This window comes from Protopterus annectens, chromosome 4.part0 (genome assembly GCF_019279795.1).
Source record: "Protopterus annectens isolate FY-2018-M chromosome 4.part0, PAN1.0, whole genome shotgun sequence".
Taxonomy (NCBI): domain Eukaryota; kingdom Metazoa; phylum Chordata; order Ceratodontiformes; family Protopteridae; genus Protopterus; species Protopterus annectens.
In genome coordinates this window covers 906,608,909-906,636,673 of record NC_056733.1, presented here as the reverse complement: position 1 = coordinate 906,636,673, position 27,765 = coordinate 906,608,909, and the positions used below count along the sequence as shown (strand labels likewise).

General features: G+C 42.1%; 1 protein-coding gene across 1 annotated transcript in view; it reads right to left on the bottom strand.

Annotated features, from left to right (window-relative positions):
* The window catches only part of LOC122799664 (melanotransferrin-like), a 560,015-nt gene extending 547,530 nt beyond the window's left edge, over window positions 1–12,485 (bottom strand). Inside the window, exon 1 of the mRNA XM_044068867.1 lies at window positions 12,221–12,485. Coding sequence (XP_043924802.1) covers window positions 12,221–12,278 — 58 coding nt within the window. The 5' untranslated portion in view covers window positions 12,279–12,485. The remainder of the gene's footprint in view (window positions 1–12,220) is intronic.
* Between the last annotated feature and the right edge of the window lie 15,280 nt (window positions 12,486–27,765).

Here is a 27,765-nt window from a genome sequence, read left to right as displayed (position 1 = left end):
TATACATGGGGCAATTGTTACATTGCCTCAAGATGCCCATATCAATCAAACTGGCAGGAGAAATGATGGGAAACTGCCTGTCTATTGTGGCAGGATTTTTCTGAATGTTGTATATAGGAAGGTAGTGGGCTGGCTGGATGGAGTCACAGACAGCAAAAAATAAAGCAGTAATTCAATTAAATACAGTTAAAGTGCAGTGCTGGCTTAAAATATACTTATTTTTCATTAATTTTTCAGTGAATGCCTTGGATTTCAGTGCAAATGCACTCCAGACGTATGGCTAAAGTTTCCAAACATTGAGCAGCTTGGTAAATTGAGTGCAAAAACCCACACAGATGCAAGGCTTACAGGCAAATTTAAACAGTTTTAACACAACTACAATCCCCAGCTCAGATGAGTCCTGAGCTACACACGTCTATCACAAGGGTGCATGGAGGCCCACTTAATGTAACATGGCTGGTTTAAGAGCACAGTGATATCAAACAGTCTAGATTCAGCAGGTCTGAATCTAGCCTATGATGTAAGGCAAGGAAACACAATTTCCAGATGTGGAGTAAGGGAGAGTTACTTAAAGCTCTGTCTTGCTTACTGTGCCATTAGAAACTCAATTGTCCAGGATCTTCTGTTTCTCTGGAAGTCCAATATCTTTACCAAAAGTAGAACCAAGGACCTAAATCTCCACCAAGAAATAAATAAAATGCGGTGGAGGGACATGTTTAGAACACAGTACCTCCCAAACCTCTGGAATAAACTTCCCATGCAAGTTAGGGAATGTGACTTACTATCTTGCTTTAAACATAAACTAGATGACTGGAGGGATAATCACAAATTTATTCTATGATTTAGTGGTGTGACCCTCTTGGAGAAGGGTGCAGCCTGTGGGAAGGTCCTGGCAACGAGTGAATGGTGATAAGTCTCTGTGGCTTTGGCATATCTATGAATCTGTAGAGTTCTTCATTGAGATGAACCAGAAGCAGGCATACAAATTAGATTGTCCTTTTTTTTTGTCATTCGTTTCATAACATGCGTGTACATTTAGCATGTATTCTGGATGATAATTATATCATTATCATACAGGCGTAATATTTGAACTGAAAAGTGTAGTCTATTGCATCTTGAAAAGTGAAGACTGACAAACAATACAGATGGCGCTATTATCCTTATTGGGATATGCCGGTCTTTCAAACAGAAAAGGTTAAAAAAGAAAATGTCAAAACATTAAGAAAATCCAGGCCTATGTAAACAGGCTAAAGCTGACATCAGCCTGATTACAGAAAACTGAGAATGTATAATCATTTCCAAAATAATGAATTTAAACAAAAGGTTAGCTTTCAAAGAAAAGCTCTCAAAACATAAATATACTGTTACAAACTCATCCCTAATTGCATAATAATTCCTGTTTAAAAGTCAGTTTTTTATCTTTTTTTAATGCTCCACCAGGAAAACAATATAACATTCTAGTTAAAAATTAAACATATAACTGCCTCACTGCTTTTGGATACAGAAGCAACACATTAAAGATACATTTATTTACTTATTTATTTATTGTTTGTACCAACTGCAACTGTCTGCCATCAACCTTGCCCAGAGCGTCTCTTCAATATTTCACTCCACCCTATTTGACGCCTGTCTGACTTATCCTTTGGACCAGTGTCCTGTGAGAAGAAGAACCTTAGTGCAAGCACTGAGAGGGAAGTGTGTAGATGGGAGATTAGAATGTGATATTTTACAGTGGGATTCTGACAGCTGCTGCTGTGGGCACTTTCTGGCATGCACCACCGACTGTCATACCTGCCTGGCAGTTACCATTAGCTGTGAATAACAGGCGCACTTTGAGTCCTTCTACCTTAATTTTGCCTGCTGTGTGACTTTCAGAAGGTCATTTAAGTAGGCAGTGCTCCCTAGTCATCCATGAAAACAAACAATTACGTTCATTGGGTGCACATAGTTTAAAAATAGAACATGAGTTTCCAGTGTCCATTAGATATGCATACACCTCTGGGTTATCATGCTTTGCCTCTACTAAGAATTGCTACCCTTTGGCTAAAATCTTGCTTCCATCCCAGAATAGCTGAGCTCATAAAAATGCTGCTTTACCCTATCCCCCTTACGGACTTCTCAAGGATCACATTTTCTAATTGAAACTGAATCTTCTGGGCTACAGTCAGAGCTCCAACCCCCAAAACCACTGAGATTGAAGTGGAGAGCAGTTTTTTAAATGAGTATCCCAGTATTTTTATGATAATTTTCTTAGAACAGAATTTACCTTTTTTCTCACCAAATTTTAAAGCTAAAAGATGTTCAGTCCCTGACGCCTAACTCTTGCTAACACTCCACTCCCCCAACCAGTTTCTTTCAATTATTCCACATTCATATCTGCTTATTTTTCCATTTCTTCTCCTCATCTTTCAAGTTTAGTACATTGTGAGTTATTGTGTTGCCTGAACATATCAAATTTATTTTATATGAATTTGACAATTTATTTAAAAAAAAAGTCATCTTTATATTCCATTGTTTGTTGAAAATTATTTAGTTTTTTATTTTTTCATTGCTCAATCCATTACGATGCGTCTCACCACTTTATCCCTCCTGCAAGAAACAAGACCTTCACATCTTTGCATTTACACAGATAGTGCTTCAAGATGTGAGTTTGCAGCTGACCCAGTATGACGATCTCACTCACTCACTCACTCACTCACTCACTCACTCACTCACTCACTCACTCACTCACTCACAAAAGTGATATACTTTTTAGGAAGCCCCACTTTTGCAATCTAAGAACTTTGTTAGGTCCCCAGGTTTTTACCAGTCAGTCATTAATGTGACACTCCTCTAGGACACACCCTTTCCCTCTCACCATGAAATATATGGGTCTATCATTTCTTCCCCTTCAGGCTGGACCTCCCATCTCCAGTGTCACTAACTGTGCCAAGGTGGTTAGGTGTGCAGAATATGCACTGTCACCATGGACCAGCCAAGACAACACATGTAGTTGCTGTTATTGTTTGTCTTTTGGCTTTTTCCCGGTAAGGGGTCGCCACAGATTTAAGTATTTTTTTCTGGCTTTTTGATTATTTACTGCTTAGCGACTGCATTTTCGCCTGTTTATACAGCTCTGCATTCTATTTAAACTGTTTTTGTGTTGATTAACTGTTTTGCACTTTTAAAAAAGTTGTTTGTTGCTTAATTTTACCTGTAGGCTAACACACTCAAGTGTGCTAGCCGTTTAAAAGCATTTATAGCATTTACTGTCTGTTTTTCCTCTGTTTTCTGCAAAAAAAAAAAATCTTGTTTTCCCGCCTTTCTGAACTAGAATAGTCCAGTCTTCAGAGTTTGCTGATCTCTGGGCTTTGGCTTGGTTCCTGTGCTATTCCGTATCCTTATTTGGATAAAGGGAAGCTTCCTTGTTCACCAGTGGGAGTGGGGAGCACTGAGCAGCCTATTTGTCCCTAGAGCGGTGGTTTCAGCCAGAAACTTGTAGTCTATTGGCCATTTTGGGTCAATTCCTAGCTCTTTTCAACCCCCTGCTATAAAGCCCGCTTTAGCGCTTTTCGTGATTTAGCCGGAGTTGCCCATAGAGCACCATCGGGCAGCGCCAGTTAAACAAGGTTAAACTATTTCTGGCTCCGTAAAGTCTGCTCTTCAATTTTTCCCTTAGAACTTCTCTACTTGCAATCTAAACACTCTATTCTCTATCTCAAAAGCTCAGCACTTGCTCCTAAAGCATTTTTATATAGGTAAAGTACTTATATACTAAACAAAGTACTACATTAGCCTAGAATCCCCTTGAGTACCCATTTGCCTATAGGTCCCTTCTGACTCAGTTACACAGCAAACTTTTTCACTTTTTCTAGCATGTCGAAGGGTCAGTTGCTAGCGTCCTCTCCTGTTCAGCTGGTGAATCTGGGCATCTTGAGGCAATGTTACAATTGCCTCATGTACACAGACAACCCACTCCTTCTCCCACAAAACACAAATACATGTGAGAGATGCAACTATATAGCCAAAATGGAGGCTGAGCTCTCTCAACTCAGGACTGCCAAGACAAGACAGGAGGAGAAGGAAACCATGCACACCACAAACCCAGTTTCACATAGAACTATCACAACTGCAAAACAAACACATAAACACACAAAGACATACTGGAGGCACTGATCAAAAATCTACCAAAACTACAGAGGCCTCCAAAGCAGACACCCAAGCAACTGCCACCTCAAGACATAAGACATGCAACACATAGCTCTCAAAGTCAGTCTGCTAAACAGTCACAGCCCTTAAGGCCAAACACAATGCCAGACACACTTGTTATAGGTGACTCCATAGTCAGACACACTGACGTCCCACTCACCAGACTGAACAAGGAAAAGATCACAGTAAGCTGCCTGTCGGGCGCTAGAATCTGCCACATAACACAAGCACTCAGGTCACTCCACAGCAAGTACAAGTATGACTCAGTCATTGTCCATGCCGGTGTGAACGACCTGAGACGTACCTCCCTGGACTACATGAAAAGAGACATAGAGGAGCTCTCAGATTATGTAGCCCAGGCCGGTATGACCCTGACCCTGAGCAGTATCCTACCCTCACCAAGAATGATGCCACAATACAGAGACAAAATGATCAGCTTTAATAATTGGCTTAATTACTGGTGTCATTCTAAGGGGATCCAATGTCTGCCTGCCTGGGATGACATGCTTAACAAGCCACGCTGCTTCGCAAGGGATGGCTTACACCTGTCAACCCTGGGCTTCCGGATATTGGCAAAGGCTCTTGCCACCCCCATAGTGCCTTTTTTAGGCAAGGCTCAAATGATAAACCTACCACCCTAGAAAACAAAAATGGAGAAAAACTAAGGGTAATACTGCTCAATGCCAGAAGTCTAAACCTCAAGATGCATGCCCTCGAAGCCCTCCTCAGTATGGAGAACATCGATGTCTGTGCTGTGACTGAAACCTGGTTCAAGGCTCCTGAGAGCACCCCAGCACTATCAGGTTATACCTCATATCATGCGTTCCGGCCCCAAAATCCGGACCAAACCACAAAAGGAGGGGGAGTATCCATATTCATAAAGGATACCCACACCTCCAGGTTAGTGACAATGCACGAAGCATCGGAGACCATCCAGGTGCAATTAACCATAGGTAAAACTGCCCTACAGTTTGTAGCATGCTACAGACCACCCTCTCAAACTCCGGAAACCCACACAGCCTTCCTGAAGACACTGGAGAGCATGAATGTCTCTCCAAACACCATCATATTGGGTGACTTCAACTACCCAAACATAGACTGGGAACATTAATCAAGCCCCAACACCCTAGCCCAAAGGTTCCTGGAGTTCATAAACTCAAATGCTATGGAACAACTAGTCACCATTCCCACAATAGGAGAAAATATACTAGACCTGATCATCACAAACATGGGGACAAAATGCTCCACACCGGAAGTGTATCCCTCATTGGTGAGATCAGACCATAAATTAATCTCACTGGAAATCCACATCCCACCCCCAACCCCAGCAAAAAAGACCACAGTGAAGAACCTCTCAAAAGCAAACTTCACACTTCTTAAGACTGGAGTGGTATCCTTCAAGGCCCCCGAGCCAGTGGAAACCACAACCCACGCTGCCGAAACCCTTACAAATGCCTTCTACGAGCACCTCCAGGAATGTATGGATCAAGCAATCCCTAATAAAATCAAGACCCTTTCCACCAAAGGCAGGCGCCCAGTCTGGTGGACCCCAGCCATAAACAAACTCTACAACAAGAGGAGAAAGCTACTACATGACAGAGCAAAATCCCTAAAAGGGAAGGCATCTCTGATCAATACTAGCAAAAACTACGATCACTCATAAAATCATCCAAGGCCAACTTTGAGAGAAAAATCGCTAATGACACAAAAGACAATCATAAGGCCTTCTTTAGCTATGTTAGAAACCTGGGTGGAAACTCCCAGATATGCTCAGAATTAGTCCAAAATGATAAAAAAAATCACTGAACCCACAGACATTGCCAACATACTGGCAGGCAGGTTCAGTGCAAATTTCTCCTCCCCAAAGGAGAAATATCTATCCCAGCAGAGTGTAGCCTCCCAATCATCTCAAATGCCCAGGTGAGAGCTGCTCTCTCTAAAGCAAAAAACACAGCATCAATGGGACCGGACGGTGTCCCCGGCTGTGTGCTACACGAACTCAATGAGGAACTAAACCCACACATAAGACTGCTGTTTAATCTTAGCCTTACTACAGGATACGTACCCAATGAATGACGTACGGCAACTGTGGTCCCACTCCACAAAGGCGGTGCTTCTACGGACCCTGGAAATTACCACCCCATAAGCTTGACGAGCCTTGTCTGCAAAGCTATGGAGAGGATCATAATGGAACTCATAAATAAAGACATTGGGGACCTACAGACACTGGATCCTACCCAATTTGGCTTTGTCAAGGGCAGATCCTGCCTCTTGAACTTGGTCGACTTTTTCGAAACAGTCACTAAGGCCATTGATGAGGGTAAGGCAGTTCACACAGCCTACCTTGACCTAGCAAAAGCGTTCGACACAATACCCCACTCGGGCATCATAGAAAAGCTCACCAGCTTAGATGTAAACCCATATGTCACAAGATGGGTTGCAAACTGGCTCAAGGACAGAACACACAGAGTTGCTGGTGCCATATCAGACTCTAAGCCGGTCACGAGCGGTGTCCCACAGGGCTCAGTCCTGGGCCCCCTCTTGTTCGGCATTTATTTTTCTGAAGTGCAGACAAACATAGGGGGATTGTGGCTGACAAAATTTGCAGATGACTGCAAACTGGGCACCATAATTGACACTCCATCAGACACAGACATCCTCCAGAGAGGTCTCATAGAAATGGATAACTGGTGCCAGAGCCATGGCCTTAAGCTAAATGCCAAAAAATGTATAGTCATACCCTTTGGGAAAAACAAGGTAACCCCTAATTACCACATAGGTGGTAATCCATTAAACACGGAAGAAGTTATCAGGGACCTGGGGACCCAAGTTGACAGTAACCTCTCTTTTGACACTCACATTGCCAAAGTAGTTAGGAAGACCTTCTACATTGCCCACCTGATCATGAAGGGATTCACATCCAGATAAGGATAGGTCATTGTACCCCTGTACTCTTCACTTATCAGACCAATGATCGAGTACAACGCCCCATTCAGAATGTACCTTACCCGACACCTGCAGCAGTTGGAAAGACCCCAAAAGTTCCTCACCAAAAGGATAAAGGGGCTCAAACATATGTCATACGATGCCCGACTGAAGAAACTCCAGCTCTATTCAGTCGCATACCGTCTGCTCAGAGGTGATCTGTGCCTGACATACAAGGCCATGTCCAACCCGGAATTAATGGACATGCTCCACCTCAAAAAATCCAAATCCACCAGAGCCACAAGAGCAAGAGACTTAAACCTCAACACGGATATAAATAGGACATGCTGGAGGGACAGATTCATCACCCAGAGACTCCCTACACTATGGAACAGAATCCCAGTCCATGTGAGGCAGAGCCCCTCACTGACTCTGTTCAAGAGAAATCTTGACAAGTGGATGGGAGATCGTAGGTTTACCCCGGGAATCATCTCTGTGTCACTGCTGGACAGAGGCACAGCAAACTAATGGGTATAGTATTCTCATCCTAAGGGGTGGTGAAAGCCACACACACTCTGGCTAGGCTTATAAATGCCCTAGAGCAGATAGCCTAGTATGAACCTATGAACCTATGAACTCCGGTCCGCTAATGATTGGCAGTAGACTTTTATGAAATGCCGAGGTGCCAGCTCAACGCCCAACCTTCAACGAAGGCATGCCCATTTACGCACGCATGTCTTTCGAACACTACCCAACCACAGGGAGGACATGCAGACTCCACACAAAAGGCACTCCCAAGCCAAGGCGAGGATCTAACGGGAGAACCTCTTGCTGTGAGGTAACAACCCTACCGCTGTACCACCGCGGTAATCAAGAGACAGCACATGTAGTATAAGCTATAAATGTAATTATAAGCTAATGTATTCTGTTATCTCACCATCATACCAGGACAAAACGTGCAGTGAGAACCTATACATGAATATATACACATCAACAGAAAGATATGTTTTCTTTCATTCTTCCTTATGCCTATATTAACATTTTCTGATATTCTCTAAGAAACTGTTGGAGTAAGCCAATTTCTGAAATGAAAAAAAATGTGATTGAGTATTTTAATTTCTGTTTTCATCAAGCACATAAAATAGTTTCTTACGTGATACTGAAGTAGAATGACTTTCGCTGCATTGAGGCAAGTCGTACCCAAACATGACCCCACTAGCAAATAAAATGTGGCCTCAAAGAGTCAGACTCTACACACACAGCAGCTTTAAGATGAACAGGTATGCATATCTCCACACAGTAAAGTAACATCAAAATACATAAGATTACTTGCACTAACAACCTATCCTCTCCCATTAGGGGCACTGTAAGCAAAGATCGAGGAACACTGACAGTGAGGAATCTCATAGTTACTGCAGTCCCAGCATGTCCCAGCAGGGGTCACTATAAGTGACGGTGTAGAAGTAGAATCCTGGCTAACTAACACTAACCTCATACCAACCCCAAACAAGACCAAACTAGTGCTCTTTCTCCTCACCAGGACACCCAATCCCTCAGCCACTTTTCAAATCCACTCCTCCAACAACACAATCATAAACACCAGCCCACATACCAAAATACTAGGTGGTCATAACTGATAGCAAATTAAAATTTGACCTACACCTCTCTTAAACCATTAAAAAAACACACATCAAACTAGGCTTTCTCTACCGAATTGATCTTTTCCTAACTAGCCAATCTAAACTAAGCATCTCCAGGACTCATCTCTTATCTATTGTTCTCTATGCTTCTCCCATCTTTACAAACCTTAACAAAACTGACCTTACCAAACATGAATCGGCCTACAATAAAATAGCCAAGTTCACCACTAGCTCCCCATATAAGTCCCACCAGTGCTCTGCCCTACAACAAATAAATTGGCTAGAATTCCCACAACAGCTAACCTCTACCCAACTCGTGTTTACCCACCAACTAATATACCAGCCAAACAGAACCCCAGCAATACGACAATTACTCCAACCATATGCCAACACTCAGCAACTCCAATCCTCACATAAAACACTCCTCCAAGTATCCAAAAGCAACAACAAAGCCTAGGATGCCGTCTACTCCCACCACATTTCTAAACTTTGAAACTCAGTCCCCTAGTGCATCCTAAATGCTAACAACCAACACCAATTCAAAACTCTGCTCAAAGACCACCTCACTAACAGCTGGCTCTGCTCCTGCACCAAGCCAGGCTAATACCACATAAGCCCACATCAAATTTCATCTCCTAAATTTTATAGTCTCCATGTAGACCCCACTCCCACTTGTTAACAACACCTATCAGCTACCTACAATAAGAGTATAATTTGATAATTTATTTTTCCTTTTCTTTTGTAAGGTTATACATATTTACACATACTATACTAGACTCAAATGATGAACTAAAGCTGGACCCCTGCCCTCAAAAAAAAAATTAAAAATATATATATATATATATATATATATATATATATATATAAACACAAGTTTAATATATTGCAATAACTTTCTCCTTTTCACTAAAGTGCTTATTGTATATTGTACTTTCTTTGTTGTCTCTAAATATTTCTAAATTCTATGTAAAACCAACACTGTCCCCGTCAATGTTGTTCTTGTTTTATTGGAGATTTTCTCCCAGGGCCTCTGCTAAAATGGGCTCACACAAAGACATACTATCCCAGTCAACAAATGTAAAATAAATACATAAATAAAATAGGTACTCATAGCAGATGAACTCACAGCTGCTGCAGTTCCAGACTTTCCCAGCAGAAGTCACTGCAAGTAATAATGTGTCAACCCTGTCCATGGGGAGCTCACAGTTGTGGTACCCCTGTGAGTCATCAAGAGAAATTTGGTTGGGTTCCAAGTTTTCTGTGAAGCGTCTTCATTGCTGCTCTTTCTCAAGCTTTCTGCTATTGTTTGCAATTTAGTGTGATGTTGCTGTGTATGTGAGACTGCTGTTCACTGTTTTGGGACTGTTTTCCTTTAACCACACTACCTTTGAGACCTCACTTCATTCCCATCTCTCATCCCACATAAGTCCCTCTGCATTATAACCTGTTTTCGCTACCTCACTTCCCTCTAGGCCTCACCTCATTTGCGTCTCATATACTTGGGGAACTTTCTTGATGTCTCCCCTCTGCACTATACCCTATTTTATCTCTTCTCATTCATCGTACTGCGGCGACACCACCTCGTCGCTACCTCCCTACTCTCGCACTGCCACTCCTTTCTTTACTTCCTTTCTACTTCCACGCAGCTCTTCCTTATCTGCTACCTACAACTCAGACAAAATCGTTGCCGCTGTTATTATATTTCCATTGTTTAATCAAATGTATGTCAATATTACTGTTTTTATTGATTTTCTTCTTTAAGGTTCTACTGTAAACTTGAAATTTTAGTTTGCATTGTATAATCTCTTTATGGAGCTGTTTTGTCTTATGTTGTATAAAGTCTTTATGGGGCTTTTCTCCCCAGGACTGCATTGAGAATGGGCTCTTCTCGGCCAATGGACTATCCTGGTAAAAATACTGCAAATAAATAAATTTATCCATCATGGTGTGACCACATAACCGTGGAATTAGCATTTTGCGCGGGGGCATTTTTCAAGTAATGTAGATTTTTTTTATGTTGATTTGTGTTCTTGATCAGCTGTGACTAAACTACTTCAGCATGATCAAGTGTGCCTTGGTTTATCAAAGGGGAAACCATGGCTACTGCAGTCCCAGCCTCTAACAGCAGGGGTCAATGTATGTAATGATATAGGGGCACTGACTGTACAGAGCTCATATACACTGTATTCCCATCCCTCCCCAGCAGAGGTCACTGCAGGAAATGGTGTAGGTGCACTGACTGCAGGGAGCTCACAGGTACTACAAACCTAAAGTCTCTGTCCACTTCTTGGTAATGTTGCAGGAGCACGTTGACTGTAGGGAAAGAGAGAGGCACTTCTTTTCCTAATAACCACCATTGCTCTCAACCTTCCATCTCCAAAATGAGGAATACTACCTTCCATAATGTGGAACAAATGTGCAAAATGTGAAACACTTACTAACAACTTCATCTAGGAAGCTCACAGGACAGCTAAAATGTTATATTTTTAATTGTATAATAGTTCTTTTAATGGATTAGCATAATTCAGTTCTATTTACCATGGATATCAGTTAGAAAAAACTGCTAATACTGAATGTCTGACAGACCCTTTCAATGTGGAACTTCGAGGAACATTAATGTTTTACGATCCCAAATGAGGATCTGTTCTTTGTAATGAGGTACACGTGAGAGGTATAATGACATGTAAGGAGAACAAAGTCATAATTAAAAAAAACAGCAATGGAATATTTTACATAAAACAGAAACAAAATCTGCCTTGTGCAACATTAAAGGTTCTGGTACCCCTCTTCCTTGTTTCTGTATTAACTAAATGCATTTGATGAGTAGGGGAAGTAACAGATATTCCATGGATAAAAAGGAATATGGATCCTGCAAATAACTGCTCTCTTTCCGGAAAAAGTGAAGTCTTTTCACATCTGCTAACAGCTGCTTCATGGTCAGAGCTGCACAGCAGACAACTAACAGATAATCGATGTTACGCAAGGCTCTGGAAGCCCAGGCATTCCCATGTTACTCCACTTGTACGAGCAAATTTAACAGCACATGGAAGAAAGAAAAGCCTAGAAACATGTCATGCAGCTCTTACTTTAAAAGAAGGCTTTCAATAAACTCTTCAATCATTTTTCCAAAATGATTTTCACTCTTAAGGCAACGCTAAGGGAATAGTTGATCAGAACCCTCCATACAGATTGCGGGTCCCAATAACAAAAGCAAAAAAAAAAGCCAGGAACAAAATCTAAAGAATTCATGAATAACATTGCTTTGCTATATTTTCTTCAAGTGATAACGGATTAATTTTTCTGTATCTAAGCACTGAAACTTTTTCTCTGGAATAACAGAAAAGTACTGCGGTTTTAAAACTATGTAACACCCTCTTTACTTCTCCGTTTTAATTTTACAAACCCATGTGAAGTTTTAGCAATTCAGAAACCACAGCAAATTACAAAAAGTAAGAGAGAGATCTTACCCTCAATCTGGCTTAAGACAGACGCAAGCATCAGTCCAGCTGCTATCACTTGCCTCATGGTTAGCAACAGGAAACACCGCAGTCAAAAACTAGGTGAAGTTTCTTATGTACCTTATGCTCAGAGTCTTAAATAAACTCTTCTAAGATGTTAAAAACATAACTTTTATTGTGCTGACATGAACCTGTATGTTGACAGACACTGGGACATGAAGTATGCGTCTGTGGAAAGGGGGGAACTGAGCCAGAAGTAGACAGCAGTGCTAAGAGATGCATCAGGATTCCTGTCTTATCATATGATTAATGAGACTGACAGCGAGAAGGGATGTTTGTGGGAGAGTTTTGCAAGCCTTCAGCACAGATGGAAAGCATTATGTCAGGAACAATAGCACTGCCAAAGTCCTGAATGAGGCTTTCTGATTCCCAATAAATGATGTCAGGCATTTTTTCTACAAAATGGACAATTTCCACCCCACCTCTTGTAGTCAGCTACAAAAATATGCTATACACTGACTGGTGTGTAGGGATCTGTATGTATATATTGCAGATTAGGACTTTAGTTCGAGGGGTGATCAGAAGAAAAGGGTAGCTACACTGTTAGACTTTTGGTCACTTGAAAACTATCAACCAACAATAACATAATAAAAGAATGCACTGTTTCATCACAATAAGCTATGCATGTCTAATATACATTTTACACACACACACACACACACACACACGGAGAGAGAGACATACATACATACATACATACACATACACATGCATAATATAAAAAAAGATATAATGATCACTTCAAGAAAGTTTAATTAATACCTTGTACTTAAAGACCTGACATTTCCTCTTTATTTACTCTCTAACTCATAAAAGATTTAATGTATTCCAGAAATTCCTTTCCTAGTCCTTAATCACCTAGATATAAATACTTGTAAAGTTTTACTTTATTATTATTATTATTGTATTCTGTTCCACCCCTGCATGCACTTGCATGCGTGCATGCATACACACACACACACACACACACACACACACACACACACACACACACACACACACACACACACACACACACACACACACACCTATTGCTATTTTTCTTATTTATAACTAGGCAGATTCATAGTAACAGCTCTGTGGCATGGTGGATATTTGCTCCAGAATCCTGGAAGAATGGAGGAAGGGATGTTACAGCAACAGGGTGGTGGGTGTTGAGCAAAGTTGCCTTACAAGTGAGGTGTCATTCTTGAATGCAGTCATTATGACCTCATCAGTACAGTGATGTGGCAAACTGAGTACCAGGGGTAAAGTGGATGCAGGAGGAATCAATTGTAGTTTGTGGGTATGTGACAACAAAGGGGCAGCCAGTCCGATTCCCTCTCTGCAGAAGAACTGCAGGGGTAAAGGGAGCTACACCAATCAACATGTGGAGGTCTGTTAGATACAGAATTGCCCCTCTCATTGACAGGGCACTGGAGAAGGGAGGCCAAGGACACTCATTTCTGACTGGTTCATAGAAGGTTACTAGGCTAATGGCCCTAGGGTCTTTACAAGCTTAGTCATGTAGTTAGATGGTCATTGTTAGCAGAGTGATTCTATGATCAGCACCGACTACCCCTGTCCATGAGGGACAAAGGTGCCACCCCCAGGAGGAATTTATGGTCGCCCATCCAATTGTCAAGGTTGCTCTTAAATAAGGTCATTGAGGAGCTCTGCTTCACATGAAGTGGTACCTTGCTCCAGAGGAACAGCAATCTCTGGGACCACCACAACACAACATTAATCACGAGACACATAACTCTCCTAAACAGTGTGCCACTCAACCAAAGCCCCCAAGGCAAAACAGCATGCCCAACACACTAGTCATAGGTGACTTAATAGTGAGGCACACTGATGTCCCACTCACTAGGTTGAATGAGGAAAAAGTAACAGTCAGTTGCCTTACAAGTGAGGTGTCATTCTTGAATGCAGTCATTATGACCTCATCAGTACAGTGATGTGGCAAACTGAGTACCAGGGGTAAAGTGGATGCAGGAGGAATCAATTGTAGTTTGTGGGTATGTGACAACAAAGGGGCAGCCAGTCCGTTTCCCTCTCTGCAGAAGAACTGCAGGGGTAAAGGGAGCTACACCAATCAACATGTGGAGGTCTGTTAGATACAGAATTGCCCCTCTCATTGACAGGGCACTGGAGAAGGGAGGCCAAGGACACTCATTTCTGACTGGTTCATAGAAGGTTACTAGGCTAATGGCCCTAGGGTCTTTACAAGCTTAGTCATGTAGTTAGATGGTCATTGTTAGCAGAGTGATTCTATGATCAGCACCGACTACCCCTGTCCATGAGGGACAAAGGTGCCACCCCCAGGAGGAATTTATGGTCGCCCATCCAATTGTCAAGGTTGCTCTTAAATAAGGTCATTGAGGAGCTCTGCTTCACATGAAGTGGTACCTTGCTCCAGAGGAACAGCAATCTCTGGGACCACCACAACACAACATTAATCACGAGACACATAACTCTCCTAAACAGTGTGCCACTCAACCAAAGCCCCCAAGGCAAAACAGCATGCCCAACACACTAGTCATAGGTGACTTAATAGTGAGGCACACTGATGTCCCACTCACTAGGTTGAATGAGGAAAAAGTAACAGTCAGCTGCCTGTCAGGTGCCAGGATCCACCACATAACACATACACTCAGGTCCCTCAACAACAGGTACAAATATGACTCTGTCATTGTACATGTGGGTGTGAATGACCTGAGACGTACCTCCCTGGACTACATGAAAAGAGACATAGAGGAGCTCTCAGATTCTGTATCCCCGTTGGGTATGACCCTACCTTGAGCAGCATCCTACCATCACCCAGAATGATATCACAGTACAAGCAGAAAATTATTGATTTCAACAATTGGCTAAGTTTCTGGTGTCATTCTAAGGGGATCCAGTATCTGTCTGGCTGGGATGACATGACTGACAGACCTCGATGCTTTGCCAGAGATGGCCTGCATCTGTCACCCCTGGGCTTCTGGATACTGACCAAGGCTCTTGTCACCCCTATAGTGCCTTTTTAGGCGGTCTTCCAAAGACCAAATTACCACCATAACAGCTACAAACAAATGCAATCCGAGGGTCATGCTGCTCAATGCTAGAAGTCTAAATCTCAAAAAGCGCTCGCTTGAAATGGAGAACATCGACATTTGTGCTGTAACATAGACCTGGTTCAAGGCAGCAGAAAGCATACCTGCACTACCAGGCTATAACTCATTCCACACCTTTTGGCCCCAGAACTTGAACTGAAGCTCCAGAGGTGGAGGTATTTCCATATTCATAAAGGATCCACACACCTCCAGACTGGTAGCCCAACATAATGCATCAGAGATACTTCAGGTGCAGCTAACAATGGGTAAGACAGGGATTCAGGTCGTAGCCTGCTGTAAGTCTCCAACCATGTCCCAAGACTCACACTCCACATTCCAAAGCACTCTGGAGAATATTAGGGTCCAACCTAACATTCTCATACTGGGCAACTTCAACTACCCTTCCATTAATTGGGAAAACTACTCATGTACCATTACCCTTGCCAAACGTTTCCTGGAATGTATTAATTCCAATGCCCTGGACCAGCTCGTTCCTACCCCCACTAGAGGTAGCAATATCATTAACCTGGTCATTACTAACATGGGCAACCGTTGCTCTACAGCAATAGTCACCTCCTCACTAGTTAGATCCGACCGCAAACTAATCACCTTGGAACCCCCCCCCCCCCCCCCCCCCCGTAAAGGTAACCACCATGAAAACCTTCTCCAAAGCTAACTTTGGGCTCCTAAAAACAGAGGTGGCTAACTTCACGGCACCCATGCAAATGGAGAATAGCTGCATGACTGCTGAATCATGCACCAATGCACTGTACGAACACGTACACAAATGCATGGATCTCGCCATACCCAATAGAACCAAGATGCTCTCCTCCAAAATAAAGGAAGCCAATCTGGTGGTCCCCTGCCATAAACAAACTCTACAACAGAAGGAGGAAACTGATGTGGAATAAGGTGAAGTCCCAAGACTGGAAAAAATCCTTATCAGCCTCAGCAAAAAGTTGAGATCCCTCATCAAATCCTCTAAAGCTAGCTATGATAACAGAATTGCAGCAGATAGGGAAGACAATCACAAGGCCTTCTATAGTTATGTAAAGAATCTCCATGGCAATACCCAGATTTGTTCTGAGCTACTGCACAATGGTCCCTCCTATACCGTACCAACAGATATTGCCAATATACTGGCCGACAGATTCAGTGCCAACTTTACCTCTCTCCCTCCCCAAAGGACCAATCACAATACCAGTAGATTGCCAGACACCCAGTATTACTGATGCACAAGTTAAAACAGCACTGTCCAAGGCCAACAATACGGCTTCTATGGGACCTGACAAAATCCCTGGCTACAGAGTGAACTGGCACCTCATCTGTGTGCCCTGTTCAATCACAGCCCCACCTCAGGCTTTGTCCCTACCAAATGGTGCACAGCTACAGTCATCCCTTTCCATAAAGGGGGAGCGACTACAGACCCTGGGAACTATCACCACATTACCCTGATGAGTCTGATATGCAAAGCTATGGAATTCATCATCATGGACCTAATAAACAAGGATATAGGGAATCTTCAAACTCTGGATCCCACACAGTTTTGTTTTGTGAAGGGTAGATCATGCTTGCTCAACTTGGTCAACTTCTTTGAGTCAGTCACCAGAGCTGTGGATGAAGGCAAGGTGGCTCATACAGCCTACCTTGATCTGGCCAAGACCTTTGATACCATTCCCCACTCAGGAATCATAGAAAAACTCACTGAGCTAGGCATCGGCCCCTATAGCACTAGGCGGGCTGCAAACTGGCTAACAGATAGAACTCACAGTATGAAAGTAGCTGACTCCAAGTCAGACTGCCGACCAGTCATGAGTACAGTCCCACAGGGTTTGGTCCTACGTCCTCTCCTGTGTGGTATCTAATTCTCTGAAGACCAGGCCAACACAAAGGGACTCTGGCTGACAAGGTTTGCAGACAACTGCAAGTTGGGAGCTATTATTAACTCCCCAAGTGATGATGACATCCTACAGAAAGGCCTCACTGAGACCAATTAATGGTGTCAGAACCATGGCCTTAAGCTCAGTGCCATCACCCCTTTTGGGAAAAGCCTGGTTCCCATGAATTACCATATTGATGTTAGTCCACTGAACACAGAAGGCATTATAAGAGATCTGGGAACACAGGTTGACAGCAACCTCTTTTTTGACCACTACATTGCCATTGTGGTCAGAAAGTCCTTCTATGTGGCATATCTCATTACTAAGGGTTTTGCATCCAGGAAGAAATAGGTCATTGTCTCCCTCTACTCTTCCCTCATTAGGCCAGTCATAGAGTACAATGCACCATTTGGCATGTACCTCACTAGACACCTGCAACAACTGAAGAGGCCGCAAAAGTATCTCACAAAGAGGATCCTGGACCTTAAACACTTGTCCTATATGGACATACTCAAAAAAACTCCAACTATTCTCTGTCTCATATTGTCTACTTAGAGGTGATCTCTGCTTGACAAAGCCATATCTGAGCCAGCTCTGTTAGAAATGCTGCATCTAAAGAAATCCCAGTCCCTGCGCACCAGATGCTCCAGAGACCTCAGCCTCATTACCACAATCAACAGAACATGCTGTAGGGACAGATTTATAACCCAGAGACTGTCCATGCTCTGGAATAGACTTCCCATACATGTCAAACAGAGCACCTCACTGGCACTCTTCAAGAGAAATATTGATGAGTGGATGGGAAATAGAAACTTCACCCCAGGGATCACTCCAGTGGCTTTACTCGACAGAGGCACTGGAAACTAAGGTCGGGTGGCATGATACCAAGGTAATCCTATGGGCTAGGCTTGTAAAGGCTCCAGGGCCATTAGCCTAGTACACACCTATAAACCTAAGATATAGCTATCTCTCCAACATGTTTTGTTAATGTAACAGGCTAGGTTGAGATCCCTGGAGTGAGTGACTCTTGTCCCACTTGATTTGCAGATATGCAGCATTTCCATTAGGGCAGAGTCAGAGACCACTCTGCAGGCCAGGCCTGGTTCATGGTGCGTGACCTGTAGCTAGTAATGATGTGGTAGGGTATTTTGCCTATAGTTATTTGGACCTGGAGTAGTTCAAGAGAGTCGCACTGTTTGACCGGTCTTGCAGTGCATTTGTCTTTAATGAAGATGGACACACCTCTGCCTTGGGTTCTTTCATGCTGCTTTGAGGTCTGAATGTGTGAAGGGCATTGTAGCCTTGTATGGCCGGAGTGCTCTCTGTGGCATTGAACCAAGTCTCAGTGGCTGCACAGATGTCAGCTTCTTCCAAGATGAGGACTGCTTCCATGGAGTACAGTTTACTTCTTAGGCTCCTAGCATTAAGCAGCATGACCCTGAGTGCGTCTCTAGTGGGATTTCTTTATGTCAGAAGTTTTGTTGTTTTGACATTTCTTAAAAAAACACTATGGGGGAGGCAAGCATCTTTGCAAGTATCCAAAAACCTTAAGGAGACAGGTGATGGCCATCTCTGGCAAAGCAGTGTGGTCTGTTGGCCATGTCTTTCCAGGCTGTCAGATACTGGACCTCTCTAGAGTGATATGTACTGTGGCAACAACCTAGGTGAAGGCAGAATGCTGCTTAGGGCTAGGGACATACCTGCCTGGGACACAATCTGAGAGTTCAGTCATGTCTCTCTCTTCATACAGTCCAAAGCGGTACGACTCAAGTCATTCACTCCAACATGTATTATGACAGAGTCATTAACAATAATTGTTGCTGAGTGACTTAAGTGCATAAGTGATTTGACAGATCCTGGCACCTGTCAAGCAGCTGACAGTGACCTTCTTCTTGTCCAGCCTGGTGAAGGGGACATCTGTGTGTCTCACTAGTGAGTCGCCTTTCACTAGGACATTAGGTTTTAAGGTGTTTTGTCTTAGTGGTTTAATTGTTGAGACATGGATATGTGTGTTATGTGTAATGGTGGATTCTGTTCGTGTACCAGTATGTGCAGGATAGCTTGATTTAAACCAATCCCCTTATCAGCTTGCATTTCTAAAATCCATTTTGTTTCTATGAATACAACTCTGGTTCTAATGTCACCAACCCTTTCATTACAGCTGATAAAGGGATTGGTTTAAATGAACCTGTTCCCTTAAGACCTATACTGAAGTCACGTGACTTGGTGAGGTAACAGTGCATCTCTTTTTAAATGTTAGTTCGTGCATTACTAGTTAGATCTGATGAAGCAGCCAGTGAAAAGAAGCCATGAAAGCACATATCTCTGTTTTTAAACTTGTTTTTGTAGCATTAAATCTGTTCACTTACCTCGAACTTCTGAAAGTTTTCTTCTGTGTTTAACCAAGACATTTTGCTGTGTTGTGCTATGACTGGCTGGCTCTTTTATTCAGATTTTTTCATGTGTTTGCCTCCTCTCCACAAAACCCTGTTGATACAGATCTATCACTTTTGGCAACACCTTTTGCATTCTCTTAGCTTGTACATACATAAGCAGTTTATAATCATGGTTTAAAATTGAAATGGTTCTATATGAAGCTGGGTCACACCTATCAACTGTCCAAATTTTTGCAGAATGCCCAGATTTTTATCTCATATTTTTTACTCATTTCTCATAAAATTGTGGTTTTCTGGCAAACCACTGAGGTCTGAAGTCAGAAAATAATGGCAGACATTTGCGTTTCAGACTTCATATCCTTCAGAAAATTAATGCTAATGCATAACCTATGTGTCTATTAACTTTATAAGTTTGTAACACCTATTTTTGGGCCTTTATCCCCCCCCCCCCATTATTTGTGGCTTTGTCCAGATTTCTTGCTTTAAGAGGTTCAGAGGTATGAGTTGGGTCTGAAGAATCTTTACACTGTTTGGGTAATACAGCCACCACAGCTTTCTTCCAAGACACTGATGGGGTCTCTCCTTTTAAAATAGTGTTAAACAAAACTGCACACACACATAATTCTTATCTTTTTACACATCATGGTCGGTACAGAAGATATGTTGAACAGTTCTTACCTACTGAAAATCAGAGTATCTTTGCTTGTGCTTCTTTTAGAAAACAATCCAAGCAATCTGAAATACATCTCAGTTTGAATGTTATTAGTATAGGGTACTAATCTCCATTGACCAGCTTCAGGGTAAACCCAGGAGCAGTGAATGACCAAGTGACCTGGCCAGAATCACGCAGTTAGACAAATGCAGGGCGAAAGGAATCAAAGCAGCTCATTAAGAGCTCTTAGTCTTAATCAGCTGTGTCAACTACCAGACTGCTCTGTGCCAAACTGGGTTTGATTCCTACCATCTACATGTTCCCAGTATGTGACCCCGAGGAAGACACAACTAGACACTGGTCCAGGGTCACCCCCTAAAAGTGACAATTGTGTACACTGGGGTTTCCTAGTCAACAAATAGGTAAAGTAAAATAAAAACATAGGTTTTTAAAAGGAAATGGCCAGCTAAGTCATTTAACCGCTATGTTTAATACTTCACACAAATATATTTTACTGATCTTAACAATACCTGATGGCCATAAAAATCACAAGACTAATTAACTTCAAAACAGTAGTATTTATTGTGGTAGTTTGTCATACTACCTGCAGGGGGAAGTATATGATTGCAATGCTCTACTTTATTATTTGAATGTATTACTTGTCCTGACAATTTTTATTTGGTGGCACAGAAATAACGGGATGTTTTCTTTCTGTTCTCTTAACTGCCGTTGTTGTAGTGCTTCGCATAGCAACTTCTTAGATTGCTAACATTGCTATGATAGATAGCATCTTGGAAACAACAGATTAGTACAAGACATAATACAAGAACATTGAGAGCTCTAGCACTAATAGTTATATTGTACTGCTTAAAAAAATGTGTGCGAGGGATGGGAAGTACAATTCTGTTGCAAATAAACAGCAGTATTATATTTCTCTAACAGACATGAGGTGCTGAGATACAGACAGCGACCTAGGTGGTGACTGTAATAATTTTTGGGGCATGTGATCTCCTCTTGTATGGAAGATGTTATGGGATTTAAAAATAAAAATTAAGTTACTTTTTTGTGTTATTAGAAATCCATTTCAGACATTCTGGCATGTGATTATTGTTGTGTCATGTATGTTTGTTGAAGAACCAATCTATATTTATATAAAGCAAACAAATAACTGCCCCAAGTCAAAATCAACTCTTGACGACCTTGTTTTGGATGAATAAAGTATATTATCGCTGAGTTAAGAATTGTGAGACCTGACAGTATTTTCACCTGTGAAACTATCTTGTTGTTGATTTGTGTTTGGAATGGTTGGGTTTCAGTGGCTTTGTTTTTGGTTCTGTGGGAAGAACCCCATAGTATATTTATTTGTCATTTCTTAATCGGGTTAGCCCAGCTGAGCCAAAGGCCCATTTTCAGTGGAGACCCGAGGAGAAAAGCTCCAGTAAAAACAATATATATATATATATATACACACACATACACATTTGTTTGCTTATTTCCCTGAAATGCTAATTCCACCTAAAACGCGGCTTTTCAGCGCTTCTGTGGATCCCTAGTGATATCTGCATTGCTTACTGTACTTATTTCCTTGTTTCACTTGAATGAAAGTTACTGTTTGTCGTTTTTGCATTTAAGTTACCTGTAGCACATTGCATTTAAGTTACCTGGCACTTGCTCACTAAAGCAATTATTTAGGTCAGCGCTAAAAAATTAAAAGCACTACACCCTCACAAACTCCCCTTGAGTACCTTGTTCCCCATTGGCCCTTTTTTTTTCAATTATAAAGGAATTCCCAATACTATTCTAGCATGTCCAATGGTCAGTTGTCAATCTCCTCTCCGGTCCAGCTGGTGAATCTGGGAATCTTGAGGCAATGTTACAACTGCCTCATGTACACAGACAACCCTCTCCTCCTCCCAACAAATTCCAACACATGTGAGAGATGCAACCATATAACCAAACTGGAGGCTAAGCTCTCTCAACTCAGTACTGGCGTAACCAGTCAGGAGGAAAAGGAAACCACACTCACTACAATTCCAGTCTCACATAGACCTACCACGACAGCAAACCAAACATATAAACACACAAAAACATACTCGGAGGCTCTAAATAAAAATCTGCCTAAGCAGCAGAGACCTCCAAAGCAGACACCCAAGCAACCGCTACCCCAAAACAAAACACGTGCAACACATAGCTCACAAAGCCAGTGTGCCGAGCAGTCACAGCCCTTAAAGCTAAACAACACACCTGATACACTTGTAATAGGTGACTATCATCAGGCACACTGACGTCCCGCTCACCGGGCTGAACAAGGAGAAGGTCACGGTGAGCTGCCTGTCGGGCGCTAGGATCCGCCACATAACACAAGCACTCAGGTCACTCCAAGGCAAGTACAAATATGACTCAGTCATTGTCCATACTGGTGTGAATGACCTGAGATGTACCTCCCTGGACTACATGAAAAGAGACATAGAGGAGCTCTCTGAGCATGTAGCCCAGGCCGGTATGACCCTGACCTTGAGTAGCATCTTACCTTCACCAAGAATGATGCCAATTGGCTTAAGTATTGGTGTCATTCAAAGGGGATCCAATGCCTGTCAGCCTGGGATGACATGCTCGACAAGCCACGATGCTTCGCTAGGGACGGCTTGCACCTATCACCCTTGGGCTTTCGGATATTGACAAAGGCTCTTGCCACCCCCATAGTGCCTTTTTTAGGCAAGGCTCAAAAGACAAACCCACCTCCATAGGTATCACAAGGGATAAGAAACTAAGAGTAATGCTACTCAATGCCAGAAGTCTAAACCTCAAGATGCATGCACTCGAAACTCTCCTTAGCATGGAGAACATCGATATCTGTGCAGTATCAGAAACCTGGTTCAAGGCTCCCGAGAGCACCCCTGCACTACCAGGTTATACCTCATACCATGCTTTTCGGCCCCAAAACTTGGACCGAACCACAAAAGGAGGGGGAGTATCAATATTCATCAAAGATACCCACACCTCCAGGTGGGTGGCACAGCACGAAGCATCAGAGACTATCCATGTGCAACTAACAGTGGGTAAAACTGCCTTCCAGTTTATAGCCTGCTACAGACCACCCTCCCAAACCCACAAACCCCACTTGGCCTTCCTGAGAACACTGGAAAATATGAAGGTCTCTCCAAACACCATTATATTGGGCGACTTCAACTACCCAAACATAGACTGGGAGCATTACTCTAGCTCCAACACCCTAGCCCAAAGGTTCCTAGAATTTATAAACTCAAATGCTATGGAACAACTTGTTACCACTCCCACAAGAGGGGAAAACATACTGGACCTGATCATCACCAACATGGGGACTCTATGCTCCAGACCAGAAGTGTATCCCTCACTGGTAAGATCAGACCATAAACAAATCTCACTGGATATTCGCATCCTGACCCCACCCCCTGCCCAGAAAACCACTGTGAAAAACTTCTCTAAAGAAAATTTCACCCTCCTCAAAACTGAGGTGGAATCCTTCAAAGCCCCCGGGCCTGTGGAAAATACGGCTCAGACCGCAGAATCCTTTATAAATGCATTCTATAAACACCTTCAGGAATGCATGGATCATGCAATCCCAAATAAAACCAAGACCCAATCCTCCAAAGGCAGACGTCCTGTCTGGTGGACGAGCAAAATCCCAAAAAGAGAAGGCATCTCTGATCAGTATTAGCAAAAAACTATGGGCACTCATAAAATCGTCTAAGTCCAGCTTCGAGAGAAAAATTGCACAGGACACTAAGGATAATCACAAGGCTTTGTTTAGTTATGTTAGGAACCTGGGTGGGAATTCCCAGATATGCTCAGAATTAGTCCAAAATGACAAAAAATACACCGAACCCACAGACATTGCCAACATCCCAGCTGACAGGTTCAGCCCAAACTCCCCACCAAAAGGGCTAATATCTATCCCAGCAGAGTGCTGCCCCCCTGACATCTCAGATGCTCAGGTAAGAGCCGCCCTCTCCAAAGCAAAAAACACAGCATCAATGGGACCAGATGGTGTCCCGAGCTGCGTCCTACATGAACTCCAAGAAGAGCTAAACCCAAACATAAAACTACTGTTCAATCTCAGCCTTACTACAAGATATGTACCCAAAGAGTGGCGTACAGCAACGGTGGTCCCTCTCCACAAAGGTGGTGCCTCAACGGATCCTGGAAACTATCGCCCCATAAGCCTGACTAGCTTGGGCTGCAAAGCTATGGAAAGGATCATCATGGACCTTATAAATAAAGATATTGGGGACCTACAGACACTGGATCCTACCCAGTTCGGCTTTGTTAAGGGCAGATCTTGCCTCTTAAACCTGGTCAATTTCTTTGAAACAGTCACCAAGGCCATTGACAAGGGGAAGGTGGTCCACACAGCCTACCTGGACCTCGCAAAAGCCTTCAATATAATACCCCAATCGGGCATTATAGATAAGCTCACCAGCTTAAATATAAACCCCTATGTCACTAGATGGGTTGCAAACTGGCTCAAGGACAGAACCCACATGGTTAGAATTGCTGGAGCCATGTCAGACTCCAAACCAGTTACAAGTGGCGTCCCACAAGGCTCAGTCCTGGGACCTCTCTTGTTCGGTATATATTTCTCAGAGGTACAGGCCAACACGGAAGGACTGTGGCTGACCAAGTTCGCAGATGACTGCAAACTGGGCACCATAATCGACTCTCCAGCCGACACAAGCATCCTCCAAAAGGGCCTCATAAAAACAAACAACTGGTGCCAGAGCCATGGCCTCAAGCTAAATGCCAAAAGTGTTTAGTCCACCCCTTTTGCGAAAACAAAGTGCCCACAAATTACCACATAAGTGGTAATCCATTAAGTACGGAAGAAGTAATTAGGGACCTGGGGACCCAAGTTGATAGCAATCTCTCATTTGACAACCACATGGCCAAAGTGGTTAGAAAAACATTTTATATAGCCCACCTAATCATGAAGGGATTCATATCTAGATCAGGGGAGGTCATCGTGCCTCTTTACTCATCCCTCATCAGGCCCATAATTGAGTACAATGCCCCTTTTGGGATGTACCTTACCAGACACCTGCAGCAACTGGAAAGACCCCAAAAGTACCTCACCAAGAGGATCAAAGGGCTCAAACAGATGCCATATGCTGCCCGGTTAAAGAAACTCCAGCTCTACTCAGTGGCATACCGCCTGCTCAGAGGCGATCTGTGCCTGATGTATAAAGCCATGTCCAACCCAGAATTAATGGACATGCTGCACCTCAGAAAATCCAAATCCCATCGAGCTAAGCGCTCAAGAGAATTGAACCTCAGCACTGAAATAAATAGGACATGCTGGAGGGACAGATTCATAACCCAGAGGCTCCCTCCACTCTGGAATAAAATCCCAGTCCAGGTTAGGCAGAGTCCCTCATCGACTCTCTTCAAGAGGAATCTTGATGAGTGGATGGGGGATCGTAGGTTTACCCCGGGTATCACTTCTGTGTCACTGTTAGACAGAGGCACAGTATACTAACCTCAAAAAAGGGCATAGCAAAATTAATTTAAAATGGGTGGCGAAAGCCAAACACTCTCTGGCTAGGCTTATAAATGCCCTACGGCAGATAGCCTAGTATTAACCTATGAACCTATAAACATACATACAGGATATCAATGAGCATTCATTCAAAGAACAAGAACATTGCAAAGTTATAGTGTACATTCACAGGCAAGAAAAAATATTTAAAAGCAATAAGAATAACATAGTTATATCATTGCTCATATTTACAATAACAGTAATTATATGAAAACTTAAATACAGTAGTAAAAAGCTGAGTAAAATACATAATTAGGTTCCTGCTAGTATATTATAGTATTACAACAATCAGAGCTAGACTGGTAATAAATGCATGAATAGTGTTACAATTACAGTGTGTATATGTCTTGGAAGGCTGACAGATTTGGAGTAATGAGTGGTAGAGAGAGGTGAGGGGTATTAAGTAGGGTCCTGACATGAGCAGGAGCTAGAATTAAGAAGGTAGTTTTTAAGTTAATTTCTGAAATGGGTTGTACAATTGATGTTATATTATGGAAGTAGATTGGAAGGTCGGTCTTTGTCATAGATTCTCTGCTGTTCATTTGTTCCCCAGCCAGGTTTCGAACCTATGTCTTCAGTTGGTAATCTTGCATCTTAACCTCTGTTTGATTCTCTCAGTCTTCATTACCTAACTGCGACTCTGAGCAAATCATTTAACCAAACAATGCTCCCGGGCTAAGTACAAAAAAGGTCCTTGGAGATCAGTGCTCTACCACGGAAAAAATACAAATAAAATAAAATTAAAATTAAAATATATAGGGATCAGCAAAAAACATGCAAACTTAAGTTATTTTTTAAACCTGTTCTTTGGAATGTCCTGCTGTTTCTTTACATTGTTGATGATGATGGTTCCTTTGCTGGGCTGTCTGCTAACACTAACACACACACACACACATAGATCTTTGGTTTATGCTCATCCATTCTTAAAATAAAAAATATATACATCTTGTATTCCCTACAGTTTTTGTTCAACTTGTACATCACGTGAGACACAGACACACTTCGGCATCAGTTATTGACTCCTCTTTGATCGTGATGTATGAAGTTAGTCTTTCATCGGCTCTACAAGAACCAGTGAAAGAGAAGAAATTAAAGTTGTCTGGGGACTCAGCAGACCAGTGGAGTAGATTCTTTTTTTTTTACTCCAATTATTTTTTATTACTCTTTCAAATAATTCCATTGTATAATAATCTTAATACATTTTCTGATAAGTAAAACAGTGTGATTAACTATATACAATATTTACAGTTGGCCTGAAATTAAATTATTATATTGATCAGCCTAGTCAGAGTAACATCACATTAATGAGAGATCATTTTTTCCTTTTTCATTTACTCTCATTAAGAGTTTGAATTCAAGTTTAGTGTCTCAATAAGTGATAGTATTTTTCCCATGGATTCTTGTTCCATCATCTTGGTGCTATTCTTAGTTATTTTACTCTGGTTTCCAGTGATGTAGTTTCCTTCAATATTAGCAGAAATTCTTTAAATGATGGTTCCAGATTTGATTTCCATTTTCTGGTAATACATTTTCTAGCATTTGCTAGAATGTTCCATAGTAGGTAGAGATTGCTATTATTTAATGTATCTCAGAATATGGCTTGTATGAAATTGCTGACATCTTCCCAAAATTTTTTAACTTTAATACAGTCATGAAATACATGTATCCAATCTGCTTTACAACTCTGCAAGCATCTCCAACATGTAACATTATTAGAAGTATTACATTTTTTAATCTATTTTGTGTAAAAAAAGATTGGTGCAAAACTTTCCATGTGTAAATTCTCCCAAATTGTATGTTGGATGTCAATTTAACAGAATTTAGTATTTTGTTTTTGTTTTCCAGGGATAAATTTATTGAATGACCTTTTGTTATATGATTCCCAAATTTTTGATTGATTTTAACTTTATAATTTAT